This window comes from Schistocerca gregaria, chromosome 3 (assembly GCF_023897955.1).
Source record: "Schistocerca gregaria isolate iqSchGreg1 chromosome 3, iqSchGreg1.2, whole genome shotgun sequence".
Classification (NCBI taxonomy): domain Eukaryota; kingdom Metazoa; phylum Arthropoda; class Insecta; order Orthoptera; family Acrididae; genus Schistocerca; species Schistocerca gregaria.
In genome coordinates, this window is record NC_064922.1 from 306,954,485 (window position 1) to 306,972,166 (window position 17,682).

General features: G+C 43.0%; 1 protein-coding gene across 1 annotated transcript in view; it reads right to left on the reverse strand.

Annotated features, from left to right (window-relative positions):
* The window catches only part of LOC126354901 (uncharacterized), a 365,410-nt gene that overhangs the window by 297,208 nt on the left and 50,520 nt on the right, over window positions 1-17,682 (reverse strand). Inside the window, exons 3-4 of the mRNA XM_050004967.1 lie at window positions 13,465-13,578; window positions 13,327-13,378 (exon numbers count right to left, since the gene is read on the reverse strand). Coding sequence (XP_049860924.1) covers window positions 13,327-13,378; window positions 13,465-13,578 — 166 coding nt within the window. The remainder of the gene's footprint in view (window positions 1-13,326; window positions 13,379-13,464; window positions 13,579-17,682) is intronic.

Genomic DNA, 17,682 nt, shown 5'->3' on the forward strand with positions numbered 1-17,682 from the left:
CTCTTCATTCGCTTGGAGAAATACAAGATAGGTAAAGTCCCAGTTTACTGTGTTACCTTGTTCGCTAACAATTTCCGCTCCTGTACGGCTTTGCTACGGTCACTGTTACCAGACCACTCTGTAACCCACCTCTTCTTACCATTGGGTATGAAGTCGTACACAACACACTGTAGCTGTGTGAGTCTAAACTTAGCGCACTGGACACATGTTTGTGAGGCCTGTCTTGCGTCGACGATAAATCTCACTTTACATTCATATTGGCAAAAAAAGTAATACTTGCAAAGCACAAAATGCTTCTGTTTGGAACACTCTCCACTCATCACTAGACTTTTTAGGATTTATACATATTTTACCACATTTTTCCCTCACTAACAAATGGAGGCTGTGATAATCTGTAGCCAAAAGCTCCTGTATAAAATCCGTTTGAGTCAGCACCAGGCTACATCGGCTCTACTTCCCTCTGGCAAAATCTTTTACCTTGCTCCTTCAAAATGGCGGTTCCCTGTAAGCAAAGTTTTAAGATAGAGATGCCTTTTCTTGTAGGAACTGAACAGTAGACTTCTAAGTTTTCTATAGCTCCAGCATATCATAACGCTTGTTATTATGCGAATAACGCCACCGATACACACTCATCCTTCAAATAAAAGCCAGGAAAACTTACATTATTGTTTTTTGCAAAACATAATGACTAATTTTTACAATCATTTTCTCTCTCCCGAAAGCATGGTATTGACAAAGGTTCACAACTAAAATTAGCTTTATGACAATTGAATAACTATGGCCGCATTCAGTCCTTGCCTACATCTACATCTACATGACTACTCTGCAATTCACATTTAAGTGCTTGGCAGAGGGTTCATCGAACCACAATCATACTATCTCTCTACTATTCCACTCCCGAATAGCGAGCGGGAAAAACGAACACCTAAACCTTTCTGTTCGAGCTCTGATTTCTCTTATTTTATTTTGATTATCATTCCTAACTATGTAGGCTGGGCTCAACAAAATATTTTCGCATTCGGAAGAGAAAGTTGGTGACTGAAATTTCGTAAAAAGGTCTCGCCGCGACGAAAAACGTCTATGCTGTAATGACTTCCATTCCAACTCGTGTATCATATCTGCCACACTCTCTCCCCTATAACGCGATAATACAAAACGAGCTGCCCTTCTTTGCACCCTTTCGATGTCCTCCGTCAATCCCACCTGGTAAGGATCCCACACCGCGCAGCAATATTCTAACAGAGGACGAACGAGTGTAGTGTAAGCAGTCTTTTTAGTGGACTTGTTGCATCTTCTAAGTGTCCTGCCAATGAAACGCAACCTTTGGCTCGCCTTCCCGACAATATTATCTATGTGGTCCTTCCAACTGAAGTTGTTCGTAATTTTAACACCCAGGTACTTAGTTGAATTGACAACCTTGAAAATTGTACTATTTATCGAGTAATCGAATTCCAACGGATTTCTTTTGGAACTCATGTGGATCATCTCACACTTTTCGTTATTTAGCGTCAACTGCCACCTGACACACCATACAGCAATCTTTTCTAAATCGCTCTGCAACTGATACTGGTCTTCGGATGACCTTACTAGACGGTAAATTACAGCATCATCTGCGAACAGTCTAAGAGAACTGCTCAGATTGTCACCCAGGTCATTTATATAGATCAGGAACAGTAGAGGTCCCAGGACGCTTCCCTGGGGAACACCTGATATCACTTCAGTTTTACTCGATGATTTGCCGTCTATTACTACGAACTGCGACCTTCCTGACAGGAAATCACAAATCCAGTCGCACAACTGAGACGATACCCCATAGCTCCGCAGCTTGATTAGAAGTCGCTTGTGAGGAACGGTGTCAAAAGCTTTCCGGAAATCTAGAAATACGGAATCAACTTGAGATCCCCTGTCGATAGCGGCCATTACTTCGTGCGAATATAGAGCTAGCTGCGTTGCACAAGAGCGATGTTTTCTGAAGCCATGCTGATTACGTGTCAAACTGATGTTACTATTTCGTTCATAGATGCTGAAGACATCACAGCTACGAACTCGCAGCTTGTCATCCAGGTCAGGAAGCCCAAGGGATGTCTACTGGCTGCCGTGTCATCCTCTGCCATGTGGCGTCATATGGATGCGGTATGGAGGGGCATGTGACCAGCACACCGCTCTAGTGGCCGTTTTGCCAACTTTCCAGACCTTGGAGCCGCTACTTCTCAATTAAGTAGCTTCTTCAATGGCATCAAGAAGCTAAGAGCACTCCGTACCAGTCCTCTCACCAAGGAAAAGTTTCTGGCGGTATCGGGAACGAAACCCGGGTCCTCTGAAAGGCAGCCATCTACGCTAACCACTCAGCTATCGAGACGGACACATCGTATCAAAAAATACATAAAAATCGAAGTTTATATGATCAGAGGCTTTAACAGTCAGCGTCGCTTGAGGTTTTTACCAATTAACATAACTAATTGTAAATAAGTTGGTGTGCAACTCAAAGTATACCCGCATTGTGCTTAGTAGTAACCTAATTGTTGTTCGTATGGGATTTGATATCCCGACCTCCTATGCTCATGTGGCAGCACTAGAGATTCGCAAACTACGTATTATGTGGAGGAACGTGAAGTCTTTAAAAAATTGTTACCAAAATATGTAGAGGTGCAAATGAACGAAGCACTTTGAGCAAAGATTCACTGCTGAGCTTCAACATGAATGTAATGGTTGGTGGTGAATCTTCTAGCCTGCTAGGCCATGGTCAAAGAAATGTTTTGTTTCCTGACGTTTCGTCCAGTGCTCCGGCGGATATCTTCGGAGTTCTTGGCTACGCTGAATCTTGGCGACCGCCGACGAGTCAGACGACAGAGAACGACTTAATGCTGAGCAAAATGGGCGTGGTCCAGTTTACCTAGTGATCTACAGAGACAGCCTTCGTCAGAGATAAAATTTATCGACTGTCGCCTGTCAAGAATAAAAATTTGTCTATCGATTCTGCAGAGCCACTGTCCTTATATAATTGAGTTTCATGACTTCCTTTGTGTTAAAATGTTCACTATGCTTGTATATTTCGATGGCTTATCTATGTAGTCGTGGATAACAGTCACAGCACCTAAAATTTTGGTTTTTTGCTTCATGATTTCCTGATTGAAGACCGTACTTTGTTACAACCGATTTTTCTACTTTCCCTAGTCGGCAACGACTTTTATGTTATTTCGGTCTTATACTCAAGCTTCTCTGGGTAGTTCCAATGTAGACCTTCCGACCACGGCTATATAACCTTGAAGACTGATCAGCAATTATGCCATACGGTCGTCAAAGGCTCCACTGTATGATGCATGTAATGACCACAAATAGGAGGGAACGTCTGTTAACATGTGACTATGTCATCGGCGATCAGCCACTGGAGTTAATCACATCCTACAGATATTTAGGAGTATCTGTGCAGTGCGCTTTGAGGTGGTACGAACACAAATCTATATGTGGGGTAGGCGGATGACAGACACAGATTTCTAGGAAGAATCTTGAGGACAAAAAAGGTCACTTGCAGGACCCTCTTTCGACCAAATCTCGAGTGTACTAACAAGGAACCCCTTAACCGCGAGGTCGCAAGTTCAGTCTTTAATAAGACTCATTTGAAAGTGTTGTGTGAACACTTATGACGGAGAAAATATTAGCTGCTAATGAGTCACCATGTGCATCAGGGGGGAGACAGACAATGAGTGTCCAGGAAGCGCAGAAATCAGCCTTCTATGTAGTGTGTGTATTACACTTCACAAAATGGACTTGTACAATAAACACCGAATGAAAAACGGATGGCCACAGTGATGACAAAGGTTTGCAGCGTCAGGATCAAAGGCGAACTGTTTTGGAGTTACAAACCGTACTGAATGTTCAACTCGGTATTCACTTCATTATGCAAATTGATGGAGAATGATGGCATGCCACCGAATGTGAAACAGTCTATTGTGGAGCGTATCAGTCTATCCTTCAAGGCGCAGCGGCAGATAGTGCGATAATGTGTTTCATAAAGAAACTTCCAGAGGATGAACTTGTCCAGTGGTTCCAGAGGGTATGAATTGTAATGTCACACACTTTTCACGAGACATAATGTGCTTTAAAGGAGTACGGTTTTTATACACAGACCAGGAATGAAGCAAAAGAAAATTATTTTGACAAGCTATTGGCCAAAAGCAAGTCTCATACCATAGTTTTAGTTCTCTTACGCCCATTTTCCTACTCTTGCTTGCCGTGGCGTAAATATTCCCTACCTCCCTTGCAAGATCACACACACACACACACACACACACACACACACACACACACACACAAGAAAGAATCGTAGGATCAGAGCACCTCCAACTACTCGCAGCACAATAAATAACTTTTCAGCCAATTCACCATCCAGATTAAAAGTCGGCATAACTATACGAATGTGTCAAGACATTGATATTAGTTGATCTTGACACAACTCTCTTGGTACCTCTGATTTCCAGGATTCCTTTCATATACATTTCCTCTTCAAATCTAATAAGTTAAACTACGCTCCATAGCTTCATGCTGTGCTCAGCTTTCGATACCTCTAGTCCATTTCCTTGGATCCTTGAGCTGCCAATACTGCGGTTATATGGCAGACAATATGTGGGGTGTCGAATGCTGTAAACATCAACCACCTTTTGCGACCTCGCACTTAGTGGGTTGTGCTGTACCCACGAGTGGCCGGATAACGGCGCACATGTCTGAAAACTGGAGAGAAATGACGACGAGAGGCGGGAACACCGCCTGTGAGCGGAACTCAAACCCATGGCAGAGTCGAGCAACCGGGCTGACTAAAAGACAGATGTTTGTTGATCTTGACACAACTCTCTTGGTACATCTGATTTCCAGGATTCCTTTCATATACAGTTCCTCTTCAAATCTAATAAATTCAACTACGCTCCATAGCTTCATGCTGTGCTCAGCTTTCGATACCTCTAGTCCCGTTCCTTGGCCCCTTGAGCTGCCAATATTGCGGTTGTATGGCAGACAATATGTGGGGTGTCGAATGCAATAACGAAGTGCAACAAATCTGCAACACAACACTGTCAACAGGTCAAAAACGAGCCACGATCCAAACTGAGACCAAAATGGAGTTGACTGATGATTAATTTAGAGGGGTTATGGTATTAAATAGCGAGGTCAACAGTCCCGCTATTCCAAAGTTACTCATGGAAGAGACAGGTTCTGCTTAAAGTGGGTAGGCCAAATCTAAAAACTGGAAAGAAAGAGTTGTCTTTCCACGGGGGAGTGATCATGGGGGTCCCAGACTGAGAACACATGAAGAGAGGCCCGAACCACAAACTTTATATCTGGAAAAAAAACCACTTTCACAAAGGAAACTGAGGACCAGTTCAACCATCCATGAATCAACTGTAAGATTAAAATTAACGAATCTGGAAGACTATACTTACTACAAAGGGCCAAAAGACGGGGACATTCCACCAATATGTGGGATATGATTACCCTGGCTTCACAACCATACTGTGGGCGTGGTTCGTCATGCATGAGGAAACAATGGGCGAAACTAGTATGACCAATGAATAGACGGCATGAGATAGTGGACTCCTTCCGAGAGGAGTGGAATGAAGAGCGCCAAACTGCACTAGTCTCGTTGATTGTGCGGAGTTTATTACTGAGAGCAGTAGTGCATCAGATGTCAATCCACTTTTGGGCAAAGAGAGAATTAACGTAGATCCGCATACTCGCAGCTGGAATCATGAAAATGAATGGGGAGGGGGGGAGGGGAGTATCGGCTTCTCTAGCCAAAAGGCCAGCCAATTCATCGAAAGACGGCTGAGCAGGTGACATGGCCGAGGGCAGAGAGAAGGTTATTGATAGCAGAGACCAAAGGATGACGAGAATAGCTTTGGTCGAATGCCTGCAGTATGCTCACTGAATCGGTGACTGTTAAAACACTGTGGAGGCAGGCCTGGGTAGCAAAATGGAGGGCCCTGTTAATGGCTAACAGTTCCGCTTTGAACACACTACATGATCCCAGCAATAAATGGTGTTCTAAGCCAGTAGAAGACGTGAAAGCGTATGTCACTTTATCTATCGACTTAGAACCATCAGTGTAGAAGATAGAAACACCCTGGAACTCTGCAAGGATGTAAAGATGGAATGTACAAGACGCCAGAAGACCATAGAGTTGACAGAGACTGTAGGGCTCTGGAATAGGAAATACACGTGGCACATTCTGTGCTGTGAGTCGACGACGAAAATGCATAACCCGCGCTTTGGAAGGAGAAAACAGGAAGCCATGGGAAACAGCCCACGCATAGGCCCATCTGATGGCGCGTTGGAGCCGGTGCTCAGCAGATACTATCAAGTGCAAGCTCCATCAGATGAAAAAAACTTTGGCATACAACATCAGGGTAACCAGAGACCTTAGAGAGGTTACAAGCTCATTGATGGCTGTGAGGAAGAGCGTGAAACAAAACAGAATCCAGTGGGATACCGTTCTCCTTAATCTAAGGGGTGCTGAGCGAAGTGCCAACTCGAACCCGGAACAGCTGGTGAGATAAAAACTCGAGAGTAAAAATCGGAAGGTGGCCGTGAAAGCCCCAATCATGGATAGTAACTAAAGTCTCATGGCGCCAACCCGTGTTGTATGCCTTATGTAGGTCAAAGAAGACCGTGAAAAGGTGCCGGCGGTTAGTAAAAGCCTGTCGGATTGCAGTTTCCAATCTGAGTAAATGGTCAGTTTACTATCGTTCCTCCCAGAAACCACACTGATACGGGAACAAAATTTCCCGAGATTCGAGTACCCAACACAATCTGAAACTAATCATCCTCTCATGTAGCTTACAAAGTATTTTCGTGACGCTAACTGGGCGGTAGCTGTCAATAGACTTGTTCTTCCAAGGCTTATGCATGGGGTAACTATACTATCTTGCCATTGTGGAGGAAGGAACCCATGAGCCAAATCCAGCTGAAGACCCTGAGTAGATGTTGCCCCTGCGTAACGTCGAAGTGTTGGATCATCTGGATGCGGATGGAGTCTGGGCATGGGGCCGTGGCAGGTGAAGAGGTAAGAGATAAGAGCCTTCAAGAATTCTCATTCAGTAAATGGTTTATTACTGGGTTCAACTTGGTGAGGGTTGAAACAGAGGGGAGGGGGTTCTGTTCAACTCGGCATTTCTGCCGGAGAAAGGTAGCACGACAGGAAGAGGATGCTAAAGCTGTCACAAAGTATGGTGCGATGTGTTTTACAAGGACCAATGGATAATTGCATAGAGCACCTGTGAGGAGAAGGCTCTGGACAACTGACTATCATTGGCAACCCAGAAGGCTACAGAGTTTGGACCAAACCTGTGATCAAGAGCTATGCGTCCCCAGGGATGAAACATAGCGCTCCAAACATTCCTGTTTACTCTGCTTAATATATAAGATAACGAGCCTTAGCACAGAGATGCTTAAGAGTAAGGAGGTTGGTCTGTGAAGAGTGTTGTTTAAATAGCTGCAGCGCCCATCGACGGTCCTGGACAGCCAGTGCTACGTCTTTGGTCCACTGTGGGATCCGTGACGACGAGGGGAACCTGTGAATAGGAGGACAGCAGTGCCAGCAACATGAAGAATAGCGCCAAGATACTCTGCGGATCGTGAGATCGATAGAAGTAGTGGTGTCATGGGCAGCACTGAAGTGCATTGGGGCACCGTCATTGAGGCGACACTAATCAAATTGCGTAATACGTTCGTCAATTAGAAGACCACTACCCAAACCATACGTTCAGTGTCACCAGTGGAGGAAGGGTAGAATGAAGAACTACAGATGTGTTTGACACCATTGGCAGCACAGAAGGCAGAGGCCATGAATTGTAGGCTATTGTCAGAGACCAAAGTCTGAAGCAACCCTTCACTGGCCAAAACGTGGGCTAAGGCAGTGGCCTAGGTCATGGTAGATATCATGTGTACAACGTAAGGGTACTTCAAATAAGTATCCACAATGAGCAACCAAATAGAACCTCACGACAGCCTGCAAAATCGAGATGGAAGCGGTCCCGGCAGAGGTGAGGAGTAGGCCAGGGGGCAAAGGATGAGTGGATGTCACCTGCTTTTCGATGTCGGCATCGAGCCCAGGCCAATACATATTGTGATGTTCCAGCGGCCTCATGCAGTAAATGCCCCAATGACTCTGGTGTAGCAAACTCAATACCCAACAATTCAATTCCGGCAGGATAAAAACTCGATGTGCATCTGTCTCGGTATCCAAAAGGAGGACACCATGCACACCTAGAGGTGGTGAGGAAGCTGTTTCAAAAGGAGGAGCTCTATCGTCAATTGACGAGGAGATAATCACGCCAGCCATGTATTACGTAGATAAGGACATGTCACAGAGTGGGGTCCTAGTGCATTGCAGGTGCAACACACGTGGTCACAAGGGAAAATCCATCCAATGTTCGACTATGTTAGCGTTCAGAATCGATGTGGAAGCAAAGGACCTCCTGTTGGTCGAAATCTGGGTTTGTGCCAGCTGGTAAATGGGACGATGGGTACTGGATGTATAATTGTAGGCACTGAAGAACAACACTCAGCGCTGGAGGCGTTGCGCTGTTCATTGTGGGAGATAGGAATATGACCTCAATAAATCCACAAGCAGCTAGTGATCTGTAATTAGAGAGAGCTGTGTCCCAAAGAGGTAGACATGAAATTGATTGACTGCCAACACAAGATCTTGGATGCACATGCTGTAGGCTCTTTTGCAACCATCCCTATTACTGTGTGCCAAGACTGCTCTGATACTGTAGGTGGATGCATCGGCTGTCACAACCAATCGGCAATCAGGAGAAAAGGGCGTGAGACAGGGTGTGAATGTCAGCAAAGTTTTCAACTCGATGAAACCCTGCTTGTAGGAAGGGATCCAGGTACAAGGACCGTTTTTATGGAACTACTTGGGAGGTTGCACAATGTGAGACGCCTAGGGTAAAAATTCAGCATAATACACTACTGGCCATTAAAATTGCTACACCAAGAATAAATGCAGATGGACAAATATGTGATTACATTTTCACGCAATGTGGGTGCATAGGTCCTGAGAAATCAGTATCCAGAACAACCATCTCTGGCCGTAATAACGGCCTTGATACGCCTGGGCATTGAGTCAAACACAACTTCAATGGCGTGTACAGGTACAGCTGCCCATGCAGCTTCGACACGATACCACAGTTCATCAAGAGTAGTGACTGGCATATTGTGAAGAGCCAGTTGCTAGGCCACCATTGACCAGACGTTTTCAATTGGTGAGAGATCTGGAGAATGTGCTGGTCAGGACAGCAGTCGAACATTTTCTGTGTCCAGAAAGGCCCGTACAGGACATGCTACATGCAGTCGTGCATTATCCTGCTGAAATGTAGGGTTTCGGAGGGGTCGAACGAAGGGTAGAGCCATTGGCCGTAACACATTTGAAATGTAACGTCCACTGTTCAAAGTGCCGTCAGTGCGAACAAGAGGTGACCGGGACGTGTAACCAATGTCACCCATACTATCACGCTGGGCGATAGGTCAGTATGGCGATGACGAATACACCGAATACATGCTTCCAATGTGCGTTCACTGCGATGTCGCCAAACACGGATGCGACCATCATGATGCTGTAAACAGAAGCTGGATTCATCCGAAAAAATGACGTTTTGCCACTCGTGCACCCAGGTTCGTCGTTGAGCTCACCATCGCAGGCGCTTATGTCTGTGATGCAGTGTCAAGGGTACCCGCATCTATGGTCTCCGAGCTGATAGTCCATGCTGGTGCAAACGTCGTCGAACTGTTCGTGCAGATGCTTGTTGTCTTGCAAAAGTCCCCATTTGTTGACTCAGGGATCGAGACGTGGCTGCACGATCCGTTACAGCCATGCGCATAAGATGTCTGTCATCTCGACTGTAAGTGATACGAAGCCGTTGGTATCCAGCACGACGTTCCATATTACCCTCCTGAACCCATCGATTCCATATTCTGCTAACAATCATTGGATCTCGACAACGCGAGCAGCATTGTCGCTACACGATGAACCGCAATCGCGATAGTCTACAATCCGACATTTATCAAAGTCGGAAACGTGATGGTACGCATTTCTCCTCCTTACACTAGGCATCACAACAACGTTTTACCAGGCAACGCCGATCAACTGCTGTTTGTGTACGAGAAATCGGTTGGAAACTTTCCTCATGTCAGCACGTTGTGCGTGTCGCCACCGGCGCCAACCTTGTGTGAATGCTCTGAAAAGCTAATCATTTGCATATCACAGCATCTTCTTCCTCGCGTGTGTAGCACGTCACCTTCGTGGCGTAGCAATTTTAATGGCCAGTAGTATAGTTGTTGCTAGAAACACTCAACCTCTGAAGAAGTCTAGCGTATCTTTCCGCTACGTGTTCTGTATGTTAGTACATATTCCGCTACTTGCAGCTTTGGATTAAAATATTGTGTGATGGAGACTGCTTCATTCGAGAGAGGTGAGTCCTAGAAATCCACTCCCGTGTGGCCGTTTCAGACATATAGTTGTCACTTGACCTATACTGGGCAATTCTGCAGGTATCCACCCTGTAGCGAACATCGGAGAATCTAGAGCCGAGTTCGCAAGACAGCCTACGTAGCCTCTGATTTCGACCTTGCGCCCGCCTGGAGACTAAAGGAATGATTTACATCTACAGACACGCTCCGCAAGCCATCTCATGATGCATGTCGGTAGGTACCTTGTACCGCTATAATCGTTTCGTTTCCTGTTTCATTAGCAAATACAGCGAGGGAGAAAAGACGAACGATGCGCCTCAAATTTCTCTTAACTTCGTGGTCCTTTCACTAAATGTAGTTAACAACAATAGAATTGTTCTGCCGTGAGATTCAGTGCTGGTTCACTAAATTTTCTGAATAGTGTCTCGCAAAAAGAACGTCGTCTTCCCTCCAGGGATTCCCATTTGAGTTCACGAAGCAATCCCGTTATACTCGCGTGTTGGTAGAACCTATCAGGAAGGAAGGAAGAAACGATTCTGAGGGGATATTTATTGTCCTGTGCCCTTAAACTGCATGTTTTCGTAATACGCAAATATAATTTCGTAATGTTCCAAATATAACCGAAGCTGTGCTGGTGGAATAAGACTAACATGTCACAATTTGATGGAGCAAGTCTCAACTGGCAACTGTATAACTTTCCAACATTGAAAATACAGTACTGTCCTGTTGTTAAATTTAATCACACATGTGTAACATAAAAAAAGATATGTGCAATATTTCTACATCTATCTCATTGTCATCGTAACCAGCAAATTTCATCTCTCCGATTCATACACAACTGTTAATTTCCTTCCTCTCTGTCTCTATCTTTTTATAATGCTTACTGTAATGACACAACACTATAATTTATTATGAAGGGGACGAAAGGAATACAGTTTTCTCCAGTAGCTGATACCGCCACAGCGTCAGTTGCTGATCCCCCAGTAGCCACCATGTATGATACAGAGATTTATCTTTGCATGTTCATTAGTGCTGCTTATCCTGTAAATTCACGTCAAAAACAGTCTGTAAGTGTGTGTGTGTGTGTGTGTGTGTGTGTGTGTTTTTCTTACATATTTTACTCGTTGATGTGGAAATACCGCATATTATATTGTTTACGTAATTTTTTTGGATAAATACTTGAAAATGGCGCAAAAAATCTGATATTTCAGTTACCTTAGAGGATGGTCAATACGGCGTCTCTGGGGATACATTTGTATCTCACTTTAATCCCCACTAAAATACTATGCTATGATTTGTTTTTTTTTTTTTTTTTTTTTTTTTTGTTTTCATGCAATGCTGAAGTGGTTTCAGAGGGAAGAGGTAGAGAGGGAGGGGCGGGGAGGTGGAACTTATGGTTTGTCAAGTGATAATGATGATGTGAGCGTTAAGAGAGCAGTGCTTACCATCATCTTGGATTGTGAAATTATTGGCCTGCCTATAGGCAACATGTGCTAGCTTTTGCACTAAATGGCAGAGGTATCGCAAGATTCAATAACGCCATAGATATACTGCTATAGTACGAGGCGTGTTTTTTAAGTAAGTAGCGTTTTGAAATTAAAAAAAGACATGCTAAGGTATCTCAATAATTTTAATTTTACATGAAAACCTGTACCTTAATCTAGTTTTCTACATACACACTCCTCATAGAAGTCTGTCGCCTGACTGGTAAACCACTGCATCACTACTGTTTTGACTTCGTCATCGTCTTGAAGACGCTGACCGCTCAGGTGTTTCTTCAAGTGCAGGAACAGATGGTAGTCACTGGGCGGAAGATCGGGGCTGTATGGAGGATGATCTAGAGTTTCCCATCGAAAAGATGTGACGAGTTCTTTGATCTGATTCGCCACATGCGGGAGGGCATTGTCTTGCAGCAAAATGATGTCCTTGCTCAACTTCCATGGACTGTTGCTTTGATTCTGATGTTTCATCGCCCGTAACAATTTGGTTTAAGAAATTATCACAGGCGTTGTGGTACCGCTCAAGGAAAGTCAATGCACTGTCTAAACGTTTGGTTTTGTGCACACTCGTCAATATTTTCGGTACCCAACGTGCGCACTGTTTTCTGTAATTCAAGTTCTCGGTCACAATTCCTTGCAAAACGCTACGAGAAACATTAGTAAAGTCGTCCCGCAAGGAGGAAATCGTAAAACGTCTGTTTTCTGTCACCTTATTGTCCACTTCCTGCACCAAACTTCCATTAATGACCGAAGGATGCACACTCCGTTGTTCATCGTGCACATTTGTGCGGCCATCTTTAAATGCTCCCACCCACTTTCTTACCATTCCATCACTCATAATGTTTTCTCCGTAAACTGCACAGATCTCACGATGAATATCGATTGCTTTTAGGCCTTTAGCTCTAAGAAATCTTATAACAGCCCGTACTTCACAGTCGGCGGGACTCACGATTATCGGAGGCATCTTAAACACTCAGTACACCACGTAAACACGGAATAATCAGACTGTAATGGTGTCAGTGCATAGATTAAGATTCAGGCTTTAATGTAAAAATGAAGTTATTGAGATATCTTAGCACGTATTTTTTATTTTCAAAACGGTATTTACTTAAAAAAACACGCCTAGTATTAAAACATGATATTGAAAGAATAGTCCAAGGACGATCATAGAACATAAGACGCACAAAATCAAATATTGATTATTTGGTATTATCTACACTTTTATAATGGTAGAACCAAGAAATTTTTCAAGGAGTTTCGGCTTGGAAATAATAACTATATGAAGTTTTTGTTTGGAGGAACTTAATTTTAAATACGCTGATACTGTATCCAAGTGAGAGTGTAAGATATAAAGAGGACTTACCAAACCAATCAAGAACAACCATTTCCAATTCCGTCTGTGCCGGGTTTGCGCTCTGGGAGCAAAAGGGACCAGTGGTAGTTAATAAATTTGAGAGAGTCATTCACAGTAAATATATATCCAGTAACATACTGAACATACCCAAGAGAAGCCATGTCCACCAAGGGCGCTCGCCAGTGCATCACCAAAGATGGAAGGGAATGAACGACCCGATGGGTAATAACCGTAGAAGTTTGGATGAATCCAGTGAGTCATCTGTAACAAACAGGCAAACGAAAGGTGAAAAGTCGAATGAATATGCAGCATGTTTTAGGAGGAACAGTTAATGTTTCAGAAAGTGGTACTGTAGCATACATACAGTTTTCATTGTTTGCAAAGATACAGTTGGTTACGGAGATAAGCCTTCAGTTAACATATTGGGACTCCAGCAGCTATGGATTTATTTATCGATATTATATTTGTTTTGAAGTTCAAACTGTGAAGTTCTATTCAGTTAACGTTATTAAATCTTTTAACTGTAATTATAATTGAGATTTGCTAGCCAATTCTACGACGTATTTTAAACATGACAACCCTATGAAATTTAGAACTTCCCAGGCGTAAAGGCTGTTCCTTAAAATACGGGCGAACTGACGGACGTCAGCAATTTGCTACCACGGTATTTCGGCGCAGAGTCCTCTGGCCACCTTCAGATGTATATACGCAACTTTACAATGAGGTCTTGTATTTAAAGTCATCCTGAGTATACATGGTGTATCCAGTTGTCGCACAAGCATTGCTTGCACGCACGCACTTCTGCTGCAAGTTTAGCCTCTGTGTTGAAATCACGCCTCATCGACTTCAGCGCTATCGTCTTCACGCGGTAAAATCGCATAACGGCACCCGCTACGCAGAGTATGAAGGATTCTATGCAGAATCCAATTGGAAACTGCTGTTTCGACTGATAAGAGCCACAGACAATCGCATTTCTACTGCTTCATTGATGATGAAGTTCCAGAAGTTTGAAGGATGGGCCACATTTTTTGTTGCTCTCTGTTTCATCGAACGCCCTGTAGAAATACAGAGCTCTGCGATAGAGGATTTGTTGACTTTGAGTAGGCGAGTATACCACTGGTGCTCCTGAAGAATTCGCGTGGTTTGCCCTATACATTATTTGTCACAATCGCACGGCAGCTTTTAAACATTTGCCATGCATAGCTCTGAATCGTCTTTGATCGGTTGCAGAATCCCCGACATTCTTGACAGAGGACGAAAGATCACTTTAACCTTATGTCTCCGGAGTAGGCTGCCTATTTTAGCGAAAAATTTCCAACATGTAACAGGGCGGCTATCGCCTTGAAGGCCTCGTGCTCATCGTCTTGCTCGTTCCGCGGTTTATATGCCTGTAGGGCTCTCCGTATCTGGTGACATGAAGAACATAGTTTGGAGTTGTATGATTTCTGTTTGCAGGTATCAGCATCTAAGACTGTACGCATTTGATGAATCAAAGCCTTCAGAAGTACACTGTATGTGCCCGGTGATGTCAACTATTTGCCTGCAAATAGAGGTTTGTACGAATAAGATTTGGAATACGGAATGTCCAAGTGTACCATCGTTCTAACGTCGCACTGAGATATCTAAGGACAGCAAATAGCCTTCTGCTCCGCAGCCATGGCAAGTTTCATGTTTGCATGTATGGGCTTTATGTGTTGCATGAACTCTCCGAGATAGTCCAAACGATGAGCCAAATCTATGAAAGTGTCTTCAACGTATCGCCAGAATACTGTTGGTTATAAAACTGCTGAGTCTAAAACTGGTTCCTCAAAATCTTCCATAAAATGGTTGGCCACAAGGGGAGAAAATGGTTTCCCATTGGCGGCCTCATAAGATTCTTCATAACAGTTGTTAAATAAAATGTGCTTTGAGCAGTGCTTCAGATAAGGCTGTCATGTCAGCGCCAGACCTGTTTACCGATGAGATGTAGCAACTGTATCAGAATCACTTTTGTGAAAAGGAAGACAACACAAAACTGATCAATAAATCGTTGTTTTACATTTCAAGCGAGTCACGTCTGCTGATAAAATCAATAGAAATTCTTATATTACGTGGACACTTGCCTACAGTTGGGGTGAGTAAAAACGCTAAGTAGTTGCCCAAGTCATACGTGGCTGCTCCAATACTGCTCACAAAAGGTCGATAGGCACACCTTCTTTGTGGTTGTTAGACAGTTCATATAGCCCAGGTGAAACAGAACTATGTGGCTTCAATCCCTTAATGACTTCCTGTGTTAGAGAACTGGAAATCGACAGTTCTAATTTTTTTCTCATTACACGATTAGTAGGGCATCTACTGACCATATGGTCACGCAATGAAACATCGATTTTATTCAAATGGTCCTGCCGTGGCGTCAGCATGGTACCATTACATTTATCCAATTTGAGTACAACAGTATCTACATCTGCTTGACGCAGAACACTGTCCTCTCCATAGGCAAAATGTTGCTCTTTGCTTATGTGGCTCTCATCAACATACGACAAGACTCCCAACGAATTTTCTCGGGTATATCTGTTGCAAGGGGACACACTGCTTCTTCAGTTGAGCTGATGAAGTCCACTAGAGTAGGCCATGACGACTTTCGTACACAGTTCAAGCGGCCACCTCTTGGTGGCACTGCAGTCACCAAAATCCATGAGAGCAGTGGCAGAAAATTCAAAAATCCAAGATGGTGATCAAAGGAATTCAAAAATATGGAAGATTGCAGTGTCAGGAAACTTTAAACTTCCAAGATCGTAGGACTAGACCAGTTCTCCAAGTTTAAAATGGCGGGATATTTGAAAAAAATCAGATTTGGTGGAACTAGCTAAGTTTTCCTCTGTAGCCTCTCTAGTTCCACAACCCATGTACCGATTCAAAAGCACCTGAACGACCTGAATTACTGATCAAAAATATATAAACATATTAAAAATACAACTGTATTTCCATTATTAAAATGTCTGTACTATTTATCAAAAATACATAAAGGCCTCAACTTACAGTATTTCTACGTCTACATTATCCATCGCAAATACATAACCTTCATCACAAAAACAACGATTATGTTAAGGATCATAATTGTATTTTCACATTTAAAATGTCTGGCAAAATTGGTAAAGAATGTAACTTACATTATTTCCACATCTAAAATATATACCAAAAATACAACAGCAACACATATACAATATTTATGTTAAGTGTCACAGTGTTACTATCATGCCTAAAATACACAAAAATATATTGACAATACTGGTGTAACTTTGAGTACATCCACACCTAATATATATATATATATATATATATATATATATATATATATATATATATATATATATATATATATTTCCGAAATTATTTTGGGAGAAACAATGACTAATTTTCACAGTAGTAATTCGAAAAACAGTCTAGATCGTACAAACCACATTTATTGGTGACTGGCTTCACTGGAAAGGTGGATAATCTTCAGACCATATTCGGAAGTAGATGTGTGGAGATAAGATAGACAGATCAGATGCCTCCAGATGCTGCAGTTGACAGCACCTGAAGGCTCCTGCAGTTCAAGCTTCATGGATCCGCCCCCACACATCAACTTTGGAGTATGGTATGGAGATGGTCCACTGAAACTGGTCACCAGTGAATGATATTTGTGCGATCTGCATTGTATGTCTAAGTATTGTTATTCTATAAAAAACATATTGTCTAAAATAATGTGTCAGCTACTGGAAGACTTAACTTTTTTCTACCTTACACCTGACACATAAAACATAACTGGGGGCTCACAAATTAATTGTCACAATTATATTTTAACGTCTCAGTTGTTCTATAGCTGTACAAAACACGTATTAGCTAAAATAACATGCTGCAGTAATAGTTGAAACTTCATACAGATATGAGAGTCGCAATGGTTTTTGGTACACAGTTTTGGGTTATTTGCATTGTCACCCAGATACCGACATCTTACATCATTCGAGACTTTGAGTCAACACTTGCTCTATTTTAACAAAAAGACGTGTTGGGGACTGAAACCACATTCTTTCAGATCCAGTGTTCTCTCTGTCCCCTATCACTATCCACTCTCCGCCAGATATATCGAGCAGGTATATGGTTCAGTTTCCACCATACTTAACTTGTTAAAACAGTGAAAATAGTGACCCAAAGTCCTGTGATGTGATGTCCTTCGAGAAGTGTCCACAGTTTTGTAGTTTGGTAACAGTTGAAAGTAGCTGAAGTGAGTCAGCTGAAAGCATCACAATCCTTATTCGTCCCTATACGAAATGGCATACCGACCAGTAATAATACACATGTGTATAGATATGAAATGAGAGCTGCTATGCTTCCAACTACCCA